Source organism: Engystomops pustulosus, chromosome 1 (assembly GCF_040894005.1).
Source record: "Engystomops pustulosus chromosome 1, aEngPut4.maternal, whole genome shotgun sequence".
In the NCBI taxonomy this organism is placed as follows: Eukaryota; Metazoa; Chordata; class Amphibia; order Anura; family Leptodactylidae; genus Engystomops; species Engystomops pustulosus.
In genome coordinates, this window is record NC_092411.1 from 139,093,134 (window position 1) to 139,106,124 (window position 12,991).

Below are 12,991 nucleotides of genomic sequence, written 5' to 3' on the forward strand. Positions count from 1 at the left end.
TATAGAAAATGTAATTTTTATCTGTCTATTAGCTTCTTCGTGCCCCTGGGCAGAGGGCATATCTGCAGGTGCACCTGAATTATTTCCTTCTGCGATATCCTGCTTCATCCAGCAGTGCCCTTTTTCCTCGATGATTGACATTTTTTGCAGAATAAAATTTGAAAGACAAAAATTGCGACATCAAAAGTATATACCCCTACCCCTGATCACCATGAAAATATTTTTTGTTCAAAATGACAACTGGGGTACAAAATTGTATTTCTGGAAAGCTTGCACCGTGCCCTTTACATTGCTGGTTAGACTCTATTTATATTACACATCCATATCAAAAACATACATTATACTCTTGTACTATCAGGAATATTGCGAGCACATCTAAATAAGCCAAGAAGAACCAGTTCTCACTCTTAGAGTTGACTTCTTATACTTTGTAATTTGCTCTATAAATACATCTAGGGAAGAATCCCTTGAGACCAAGAGCGATTTCCCTGTTCAAGGGCTGAAAATCTGGCTATTACCATCATCACATGATGGTTGCAATCATTAGCCACATGTTTTAGATGTATGTACTCCTCGTTACTATAGGTTGCTAGAGGACTATGGCACAAAGCAATATATAGAAATCTTTGTCTTTTATTCATTTTATTTAGTTTGGCAAAGTAATATAAAAATTCCACTCATAAATTCAATGGGAACTGATTATATTACATCATGGCCAGCAGAGACTATGATGTCACTAGTTGCCCTACACAGACTAAGAAATATACCAGGAATCTTTGTAGTGTTATTTTGTGTTAGAGAAGAACAGCACATGGTGTAATGTACCTTTTTTTGGCTTTTTCTGATTTATCAGATTTATCATATTTCTGTGTCTGCTAATATTAAATTTGTGATCTTGATCTTCTGTGTGTCGAATAAAATTCATAAACAATTTTTGACTTTTATAACACAAAGCTTTCTATCTGTGCAATCAATGGAACAGCAAGTGAGATGAAGAACAGTTGTGTTTTGGATGAGACTGATTCTTTAGTGGGGCCTTGGTTCTGACTTGCTCAATGGGCCCATAAGCCCCAACAAAAATGGCCCTATTTAAAGCAAAGTGTGAAACCATAGGTGTGACTTCTTACAAGTGGACCAGTTTAGGTTCTGTGTACAGGGCACAAAATTTGCCAGTCGGGTGCCCCAAACTTGGTCATGGCTAAATGTGACATATCCAGCAAATAATAGCAGTGAGGGAAATAGCATACTGTCATGGTCTGTACAACGAGTGGTATATTGATCTGCACTCCTTCTGGGCCCTATGTTTTATTATTTTTGTTGGCTACATATTCTGAAAGCTGAACAGCACATTACTTTTTTGAGATGTAAGGAAAACTTTTCACATCCTTCTGAAAGCATTTTCATATCCTGCTTGCATCCTCCCAGTGGCACATATATAGTCTTTGCTTGATAAATATTGGAATCCAAAACCCTCTTTTTTTTCTTGGTAAGAAGGCAATGAGAAATGTAGGAATACATTACTATAGCTTCTTTCATCTGCAAGTCTTAGCAATACTTCATCACTGAACAAGGAGTCTGCATTGTGTATGCAGTATAAACCAGAAATGGCTAACTATGACCTGTGGTGTTAATGATGGAGGGATCAATACCTGTACAGTTTATCTGTCAATACCACATTATGTGCACAGAATTTGATATTAAACAGTTCATTACGGAACATTGCATAATGTCACAATTCCCCCTAAGAGATGTCTATATATTTTTTTTTTTGTTTGAAGCAGGGTAATACCAGTGCGGAGCTTGTACCCAAACAAAATTGGAATGTATGAGTCCCCCCAACCTCAAAAGGCATGGGGCTCATACATCTCACATGTATGAGGGCAGGGCTGTTGTTTCATCTCCTCACTTGCCACACTGCCAAGGTGTGTAAACTATAGGAGATGGTAGTCATATTATAGCAGAGTGAATGCAAGAGGTTTATATGCATTAGTATCACGATAGTAAATACCAATACAATGCATTCAAGAAAAGAAAAAAGTATTATCAGAATTCAATGGTTAGGGTGCAGTCTCATGGGGCGCTTACACTGTGTTTAGAAATGCAATGCAAACGTCTAGGGGCGGGGCTCAGCCCTATCACTTATACATTTATAATGAAACGCACACTATCAGTAACGGTCAACCAGTGTTTTGCAAGGGTTTTTTTTATGACCGTTTTTATATTTATTGTGAAGATTGTCCTGGTAATGTTCATATAAAATGTATTTATTTTGTGTCTAATAATTAATACCGTTTAATTCAAATGTAAAAAAATGCATAAGTTACAAAAGGGTGGAAGTTGTGCACACAACATGAAATAATTTAGAGACCTTGTGTCAGGGGAAACCCTGGGAGATGTAGAAAACCCAGGTTGAGATTTACTAATCTGTGTACAACAGAATTCTGTCATAGTTTGCACTAAAAAAAATAACTGTCTGCACCACGTTTATAAAGGGTTTTAGACAATTTTCTGTCTCTCCTACGACTAGCTTAGTGAAAGGGACGTAACCTAAGAAAAGGGTGTGTGGCCTCATGTCCAAAAGGTCAGTGCGCCAGAAATACTGCTAACCCAAAAGAATTGTGTACTAATTTTCTGCCGTAAAGTAAGCTAACTAATAGGAGTTGCAGAGTATGACTAGACAGTCTTGAGCTGCACCAGATTTATCATCCAGTAGGAGACACTTAAAAGAATCTGGTGCAGAATAAGACTGTCTAGTCTAACTGTGCACTGTCTAACCTTAGGCCACTTTTTATAAATCTTCCCCACAGTTTATGCACAGTTCTGTCCATGAACAATCGTCCTGCCAGGACCTTATGATGGTATTCATGAGGCACTGAGGTAGATTTTGCTTTGGGGATCCAAAGCTTAAGTAATTCCTACGGTTCCTACTAATAGCAGCCTCATGATGCAGAATAGAAAGGCCTTTCTTTGTGTGATTATTTTCCTGAGCACGTATACTCTATATTCCTGCATAATAATATAGAGTGCAGAATATAAAGTGCAGTGTGGAAGTGTGTTTTCATGTAGTGTTCTAAGTGTAGTGTGTATGCCGTTGTTTGAGTAACAACACATGGTAGTAACACAGACCAGACAATTGTGTTGGAGAAGTTTGATCGCTCCTGTCTTGCGCTTCCTCTAAGCCTCCATTAGTAGTCCACAGAGGAAACAGAGGCTCTGGCATATGATGCATATGATTCCGTGACATGTCACATCTGGTCAAGGAGCAGCCTTCACTGCTGCCTGCGGTCTGTAACTTTTCTCATGTGCATCAGGGACAGATTTGAGCAGTTGCTGGGGGACTCTTTTCTCTTCCTTTTCCCAACGAACTGACAGACAAAATCCAGATCAGCTATCCATGGATGCAAAAACAAAAGTTATTGGCTATTGAAAACCCTTGATATGTTATTGTGTGATGGCTCGGATGTGCTTGTATACAGCTTTGTGAGGTCTGTCATTTCTGGGTGGTGATGGTGAAATATTTGTTGGCTTACGATACAGTTCACAGCTGAGTTGTGGACACAGGGTTGCGGACTGCTGACAACTGTGGATGTTTTGACTTGCTGCCAGGGTGAAGCAGTTGCAGTGCATTGAATCCATAATACACTTTAAGCCTTTCCAGCATTTTAGGGGTTAAGCCTAACACAATAGATGGAGCGGGGCTTTGATGCTGGACCTTTGATCTCCTATAAGCCCTAGTTGGGTAATTGCCAGTACAAGCAATACTTGTTTCTGTTTTATTTATTTCTTTTCTGAAAATCATTGTAAGAGAGATCTTGCTAGAACAGTAAGTCCAGCCGTCAGTTTATCCAAAGCAAAATCCTCTATGTTGGAACAAAATGCAACTGAAATGCAGTATTGAAAGCTAAAGTCTGGCCAATGTTATGTTAAATTAAAAAAAAATGAGATTTCACTGCTCTAAAGTGAATGAGAGGGTGTTCCCTAAATCTTTAATTGTTGTTTTCCCCCCAATAGTGACCACCATGAAAGCAATTTTTGTATTATACTTGGATGTCTATATCAACACCATCACCACCCACACGGCCATCATGGAGACATATATCAGATATACAGTACGTCCCCATAGACTGCAATGGCGACCCGGTATGCTCTATCTTTTCCCGTATGTACGGCTGGGCAGCGCTATTTCCTTTGTATAGGGGAGGAGTGAGAAGCGGACTACAGCCGGATAAGCATTTGTCCATGTAAATGCAACCTTAGGGGCAGCACGTGATGGAACACTTCTTTTGACCAGTTTGATCAGTGCCACATGTCTGATCATCAAAAGGAAACACATTCGGCTGCGTTCACACATTTTATTTTTTTCAGAAATCATGTACATGTTGCCATATGCAGGGACACCCACTGTCAATTTTTTCATACAGATGTAGCCCACATTAACTTGACTTTCTGTAGCTTAATAAGTTTCTTCATCATCACAAGAAAACAAAACTGTCGAGTTTCCTGTTTCTGCAAATAATTGATATTGTTTATGTAATAAAAAGTTGTACAATTTTTTTCCATATATTTTGACTACCAATTCCTCACGGTTTTCTAGATCTTTGCTTGCTGTCCTTCTATAGGAAGCTTCATTGTGTACTTCCCGTGGAAAAAAAACAGTCCATCGTCATGTGATGAATAGTGAAACAGGACAAGGAGGAAGCGATAATAGTGGAAGATCATTTAGAGCCTATGGTTGTGCTGTAGATATGCACAGCATTATTTTGAACTTCAATAAGGTGCCAACTGGTCCTGCCTTCAGAGGATAGAAGACACTTGCTCACAGTAGCCACACTCAACAGGATACTTTGGGAAATATCTGGTCGTGGTCAAGTGGCGCACTCAGACATGTGAGGAAAATAACGTGGTTTATTCTATAAAATCCTGTCATTTTCCTCGTATGTCTGAGTGGGCCACTCGATTAGACCACTATCGGACATGGTCATGTGCGCGGCTTGCTACAGTAATAACAGCTGTGTGTTGGGCCTCATGCACATGCAATACGGGCCACAAATAGGGAAAAGTTTGCTGCCTGTGTGGACATTGATGGGTGAGCTCCGCCCATGACCATGGGAACTGAGCAAATGTGCTGAAATATGGGCAGGTATAGCTCCCGCTATATAATGTGTAGCGTGACAACTCTGCTTATGCATGCACGATGCCTTACTGCACCGTTACCATGCACCACAGACCTCTATGGGGGCTATGAGCTAGCTGCAATTTAAGAAGTTACCTCACGACCCCTAAATTAATGTGTGCTTAACCCCTTAACGCTGAAGCCACTTTTCACCTTCCTGACACGGCCCATTTTTTAAAATCTGACATGTGTCTTTTTAAGTGGTTATAACTTTGGAACGCTTTAACATATCCAGTTGATTTTGAGATTGTTTTTTCGTGACACATTGTACTTCATGCTGGTTGAGAAATTTAATCAATATATTTAGTATTTATTTATGAAATAAATGGAAATTTGGCAAAAATTTTGAAAAAAACAATGTTTTCCAAATTCAAAATTTTCTACTTTTTGGAAAGTTGGTCATATCACTAAAATAACTTGATAACTAATATTTTCCATATGTCTGCTTTAACTTGACATCATTTTTCAAACCTCTTTTCCTTTATTTAGGATGTTAGGAGGCTTATAACTTTAGGTGCAATTTTTCAGATTTTCACGAAAATCATCAAAACCTACTTTTGGAGGGTCAATTTAGTTAGAAGTGACTTTATAAGGCCCACATGACAGGAAACCCCCACAAATGACACCATTTTAGAAACTACACCCCTCAAAATATTCGAAACAACCTTTGGGAATTTTGTTAACCCTTTGAGCGTTTCATGAGGGTGAAAGATAAATGAAAGTGAAATTACAGAAATGTAATTTTATCTTGCTATAGATTCATTGAACACTAAAATTTGCACCTTCACAATGGGTTAAAAAGGAAAATGCATTTTACAATGTTGAGGGCAATTCCTCCTGAGTATGCCAATACCCATTTTGTCACTGTACCCTGCTGTACGGGCACATGGGGGCACTTGGAATGGAAAGAGCGTTGTTTTGTTTTTGGAGGGCAAATATGGCTGAAAAAGTTTTCATGTGACAGGATGCATTTGGAGAGCCATAATGGTACCAAAACAGAGGAAAGCCCCAACAAGAGACACCATTTTGGAAAGTACACCCCTTGGAGAGTTTAGCAAGGTGTAATTTGTGTATTTGCCCCAACAGGTGTTTGATTCAATTAGGCCCCAAAAAGGAAAAAGGTGAAAATTTTCTCAAAAAAGTCACTTTTACGGCTAATTTTTGTATCCCATAAGGCATTAAAGATGAAACAACCCCAAAAAATGTGTACTAGCATTTCTCCCGAGTATAAAATTGCTCCACACATGCAAATAAAATGTTGTATGGGTACGCAGTGAAGCTCAGAAGGGAAAGAGGGGCGTTGGACTTTTAGAAGCCAAATTTGACATACATCCTTTACATATGTCAGGATGCATTTAGAGAGCCGTAGTGGTACCAAAACAGAGGGGAACCCCAACAAGTATCACCATTTTGGAAAGCACACCCCTTAGAGAATTTAGCAAGGTGTAATATGTGTATTTGTCCGTAAAGGTGTTTGATTTAATTAGGACTTAAATAGGAAAAAGGTAAAAATTTTCCTATAAAGGTCATTTTACCCCTAATTTTTTATAGCCACAAGGGATAAAAAAATGTAATAACCCCACAAAATGTGTAAAGCTATTTCTCTCGAGTGTAGAAGTACCCCACATGTGTATATAAAATGTTGTATGGGCGCACAGTAAAAGAAAAGGGGGATGTTTGCCTTTTAGAAGCCACATTTGACAGAAATGTTTGACATGCATTTGGAGAACCCTAGTGGTATAAAACAGATAAGAATCCGAAAAGTGACCCTAATTTTTGAATGCACACCCCTTAGAGAATTTTGCAATGTGTAATATATGTATTTGCCCCTACAGGTGAATGATCCAATTAGGCCCTAAACATTAAAAAGGTGAAAATTTTCCTATAAATGTCACTTTACTCCTAATTTTTGTAAGTCACAAGGGATAATATATTAAATAACCCCGAAAAAGGTGTAAAACTATTTCTCCCGAGTGTAGAAGTACCCCACGTGTGCATATAAAATGCTTTATGGGCGCACAGTAGAGGAAAAGAGGGGTGTTTGTCTTTTAGAGGCCAAATTTGACAGAAATCCTTCATATGTGTCAGGATACATTTGGAGAGCCGTAGTGGTACCAAAACAGAGGAAAACCTGAAAAGTGACCCTAATTGTTGAATGTACACCCCTTGGGGAATTTAGCAAGGTGTAATATGTGGTGTAGTGTAATACACGTGGTGAAATGAGCATTTTGAACATACAGGTGGTTTCCAAATATCATGTGCAATGGAGTCCGAGATGGAAATTGCAATTATTTCTGGAAAGTTCAGTGCCCGTTATGTGGCGCCCCTTATGAAATAATGGAGGGGTATAGGGAGAAACGTGACCCAACAGTTGTTACAATTATTCATTTTACCGAAATTAATTTACAACAGGTTGGGCGTGAATTGTGAATGTGTTGTGTATAAGGAGGTAGAATATACCAAGGGACCAACTAAACTTTTGTCACTCTGGAGGTGTCGCAGGTCTCTTAGTAGTATGTAGTGTCCATCCTTAGTATATAGTGTCCATCCTTAGTATATAGTGTCCATCCTAACTCCTCTTTTGGAACAGACTCTTTATTGAGTCCTACTTTTAGAAGCAGCAGAATTCACCGGGAAAATGCTGTCCTGGCAAAACACAGGAACATCTAAACCAGAGCGACTGGGGCCCCGTCCTTCTTGTCCCAATATTAGTTTCCTAATGTCTTCCTCTTGAAAACGGAGAAATGATACGGCAGGACCTGCACATTGGAACAGCCCGTAAATGTTGTACAGCGTAATCTGTACAATGTGCACGGCCAGCGCTTTTGTACCAAATCTTGGTTTTTTGTAGGGAAATTATCGCCAAGTGTTGCTCTTATTCACCCTAGCGATGCCCATTGTGACGAATATTGCTGCTTTTGGCTGGACCAAATCGACCAGCCAATAGCGGCAAACATGGACAGAGGGGGGCAACAAAACCCCTCTGGACCGCAAGGCAAAATTGGTGGCTGTCAGGAACAGCCGCCACTCTGTCCCGATCACCGTGTCTACAGACATGGTGATCGGTATTACTGACGTCATAAGTAAATTCGCTGCTGTTGGCTGTTCTGAATTGATGAGCCAGTAGCAGCGATCATGTGGGGGGGACGTAACCCATCTGGTCCATGGGGCAGGATGGATGGCCATCAGGAACAGCCGCCATCTTGCCTTGATCACTGTCTGAACCGTGTTGGCAAGTCACTACCCACCGCACCGTTCTATAACAACGTGCGTTGGGAATAGGCTATACAATCTTTATTTATTTTTTAAGCAATTTAGACACGTAAGGGCTTATTTTTTGCGAGACGAGATGCACTGTAAAAAAACCTTTATTTTAGAGGATGTTTAGCTTATTGAAGAAATTTTATTAACTTTTTACGTGTGGAGGAAAATAAAATCATCAATTCTTGTTTTGGATTTTTAGCATTTTTTGGGGGGGTGTTCACTGTAGCATAACAATAATATATTATCTTTATTCTACGGATCACTGCGATTACGGTGATACCTCATTTATATAGTTTTGTTTATATTTGTCCAATTTTATTGAAGAAAAACTAGAATAGAAAAAATTGCCTTTGTTTTAGTATTTCCATTTTTATAGCAGCATAATTATAGTATTTTTTGGTTGACGGAGCTGGTTGTAAGCTTATTTTTTGCGTGACAAGTTGTTCTTTTCATTGGTATCATTTTGGTGCTTGTAACTTTTTCGGATAACTTTTTAGAACATTTTTTGTAAAGCAATTTGATAAAAAGTTTACATTTTTGGCAAGTTTTTGGGTTTTTTTTTTACCACGTTCACCGAGGGGGTCCAATTATGTTTAGGATTTATTGTACAGATTGTTACGGACGCAGCGATACCAAACAAGTGGGGTTTTTTTGTGATTTAGTGTTTTTTATACTTTATTACTTGTGTACAGGGAAATGTGGTGTTTGGGGGGACTTTCACTTTCTTTTATTATTTATTTTTATTTTAAAAAAACCTTTATTTATTTTTTTTACTTTTTTTTACAGGTAATGACATCTAAGCTTGAACAAGTGATCTTCTGATCACTTGTTCAAGCTCTTTTACAGCTTACACAGTGCAATACAGATGTATTGCACTGTGTAATGTAAGGCACTGAGCATGCTGCGCATGCCCAGTGTCTTACAGCCGGGTCCTGCCAGAAGGCAGGGACCCGGCTTCCGGATGAAGATCGCGCAGCCCCGGGCACCGGCAGTCCCGGGGCTGCGATCGGAGCAGCGGACCCCCCCCCGGTAAGCGCCGCGGGGGGGTCCGATTCACCTTTACTAAACTTTAAATGCCTCTAACCCGATCGCGGGTGTTAGAGGCAGGTGTCGGCTATAATATATAGCTGACACCCGCAGCTTCTGGCCCCGGCTCCGTTCAGGAGCCGGGGCCAGAAGCTTGACGTAATAATACTGCATTTTGCGGGAACGCACCTCCCGCCATGCAGTACTATTACGTCAAATGTCGGGAAGGGGTTAAAGACTTCTAATGAGCCGTGCACAATCATGTGACAATGGACTGATTTTTATCCACAGGAAGTAAACAATTATGCTTCCTGCAGAATGTCAGCAAACAGAGGTCTAATAAAACCATAAGGAATTGATATAGAAGGTACATTGGAAAACGTTATAACTTTTCATTATATAAACAAAAACATTTTCTCTGTGGAAACTGGACAATCTTTATGCTTTAGCACTTCTGTGAATACTCAAGGAATTGCACTAAATGCCACCGAATTCTAAATTCATTATGTAAAATGGACGTGTCAGGAGTAATATAGACATGTTTTGGTTAAGGGATTGCCTTTGTAATAAATGATAAATATGTTGTGGATTTGTGGTTTTATCGGCATTAATTTGCAGTTATTTGCATTCCTTGTAAATCCATGGTATCAGTGTGGTTGTACAGTAGGAATGCATTTGAATAACATGATCCAGATTATTGTAAATAGGCTGTCAAGACACAGATCGCAGTAAGATCGGCGTGTATCTGCTCTCCAAAGACCTAATTACTAGAAAAGCCGGGTGACCCTTCCAGCTTCTACTGGCAGTATGCTCTGTGTATGTGACACATCTGCGCCACTTATCCTACATAGGAATTTCCTGAAAGGCTGTATATTCTGCTGCTGCTGACAGTTGTTTTGATATCAGAGAGAATCTGATGTCTCTGATCTGTAGTCCATATCCTCATTGCCGAGCTTAGTGACTGCTGCCATTTGTGGAACATTTTTGCTGATGCTGTAGATCATAAAAGAGGTGAAAGTACTTCAGAGAATTGACTACACTACTGCTCAGACTTCAGATCTAAGTGCTCCACATTTTGGCCCACTGCTTATACATTACTATTTCATATATTTAATGATGTACTTTCGGTTAGTCCTGCTGTACTTTTTATAAAAAACACTACAGTATACATAATTCTGTTTTGAGGCCACAATCCTATGTCAGTACAGTGATACAAATGAATCTTTTTTTAACAGTTTACAATATTGAGGCCCAGAATATAATAAATATAAAATGCTAATTGTAAATGTGTAAAATGCCACAGCCGACATAATCGAAGAATGGATTTTATCTGCTATATTAGGGCTCTAAAAGGAAATCGCATTGATAATGAAAATGAAAATATTATATTTCATTGAAAACAGATGTGTTCTCAGTTCCTTCCCCACGCTTTATGTAGAAAATGAATGTCCACTTCTGGTGGACAGGTGTGTTCTATCAAGCGTCTGCTTTTCCAAATTTAATGTGTCATCCAGATTAAGTTACAAATATCAACTCTGTCATTTTGCAAACAGGACAAAGGGAATTTGATCACAGTAAAAAAAAAAAAAAAAATTTAAGAGATTTCTGGAGCACCCAATACAATGACCATTGTGGAAATTTTGTCAGTAAAGGTATGAACGGAACCTTACTGAGAACCTTACACGATGCAGGATTTCATCGTATGCCAGCGCATAATAAAACGTCCCAGTGTTGAGCGTTAGCAAAAATGGGTAGATTTATATTGCCATTAACTTCTTAATAACATGGAAGTCCCTTTTTCAGGGTGCTCCTGTAAAGGCACAATATTGATGACCGAACCATAGGATCAATATGAGATTAGTGATGATCTGGAATTCATGGGAAGAGTTGCATCTTGTGTCTGGAAAACCCTGTAATGGTTTATGATATCAGGCTTAAACATGCAAAGTGATATGCTTGTGGCCTTTGAAGGGCCATACATAAGGCATCACAGGCTGTATAGAGGCGTCTGGGCTGCAGGTTTATTATCTATGATGTATACTTTGCATTACTACCAAAGTGTGCAAAGAAAGCAGTATAGAAATGACTTGCAATATCTTCTATAGTGTACCACATTTGAAGTCCCCTCCCACCATGTATTTAGTCTCTTGAGGTTTAGTAATACATTTTTAAATATCTATAATGATAATTGTTGACAAGTCATAAAAAGTTTGGGTGCCCTATGACTGTAGATACATCCAGATTATTTTTATGTAAAGCTTACTCATTAGGTTAATTCTGGTTAGGGAATATAGATTGTCTTTTATATGCGCACCATATAATATTAGATGAACAGAACCTTAGCATAATTATGAGCAGTATTACAGTAATGTTCATATGGATATAAAAAACAGCAAGATTTGGCATGGAGAGGTTAAGAGTTCCGGAACGTACAGATTTCCATCCGTACTGTATACTTGATATAGTCAGATGGTTCTTCCCGACTGGAAACTTCCATTCCTGGAGTCTAATCTAATGTCTAGCACTGGGGACTCAAAGTTCACTGGTAGTTTAACCCTTTGTTGGGTAGAAGAGCAGTATCCTAGACCTTATGCCAAAATTTTGCTACATAGCCATCCACACAGTATAATCTCGCTTACAAATTACTTTAGGGATAATCTGTCAACAGCTTGTGACATACAGTCTTAGATGGGGATAAAGAGGCACCTCTGAAGCACATGGGTTGTTGTCTCTGCGAGAAACTATAGCAAAAGGTTTCTGAAAAGGTAGTGAAAATACTGTATGATAAATCAATAACCAAGAGCAATGTTTTAATCCAGCTGAGTCAGCAGGTTATACATTTATCCACACTGGATACAGAGATCATCTCAATGCAGAATGTAAAGTGACAAACCATATTTAGTTTTTTATTAATCTTATTGTTGCGGTGAAATTAAGTGTAAAATGAACGAATATAAACTTCTTGTGTAGTTCTGATCTTCAGGCTGTGTTCACACACAGTGTTTGAATTCTGGAGCTGCGTGGAGCCCTCTGCGTCTTGGCCCTCTATGGTGAAATATTCAGGGTTAGTGCTTAAGAACATGAATGTTGTCTTCATTTGTATTCACTTGTTGCCATTGTGAGCTGTCGATCACATGGGTCTAGGAGATTTGGACACTAAATGCATAGTGGCACACATGATTTTATTGCTTGTATGCATGAATGTGTGTATGATGAAAGCACTGGCCTGTGAAATTAAAATCCCTGGTCCCAAGCTAAGACCAACTAATTGCAACCTCAACCAAGTGCTGTCAACAGGAAAACCTCTGATTATGATTCATGAAGACGATGCAAGGCTTTCATATTTGTTTTGTATCTGCTGGCCTCCACCTATAACATATCAGGCTACACATTGGCATCTTTGCTTTATTCCGCAGAGCCCAGCAGAGGGAAATTCAATGTGTGTTGCACATTTGTTTTTTGACCAGTAATAGGGCAGGCATGGAAAGCTGTAGTGACAGCATGGTAATGTAATGTGTTGTGGTTCCA

At 39.1% G+C, this 12,991-nt stretch overlaps 1 protein-coding gene across 2 annotated transcripts in view; it reads left to right on the forward strand.

The window, feature by feature from the left end:
• The window catches only part of SHB (SH2 domain containing adaptor protein B), a 106,128-nt gene that overhangs the window by 83,536 nt on the left and 9,601 nt on the right, over positions 1 to 12,991 (forward strand). The window contains exon 6 of one of the 2 annotated variants that reach the window (XM_072154519.1): positions 651 to 734. The exons of the other annotated variant lie outside the window; for it this stretch is intronic. Within the exon in view, the coding sequence (XP_072010620.1) occupies positions 651 to 663 (13 nt within the window). The 3' untranslated portion in view covers positions 664 to 734. Of the gene's footprint in view, positions 1 to 650; positions 735 to 12,991 lie in introns of those variants that run through there. 2 annotated transcript variants of the gene reach the window in all.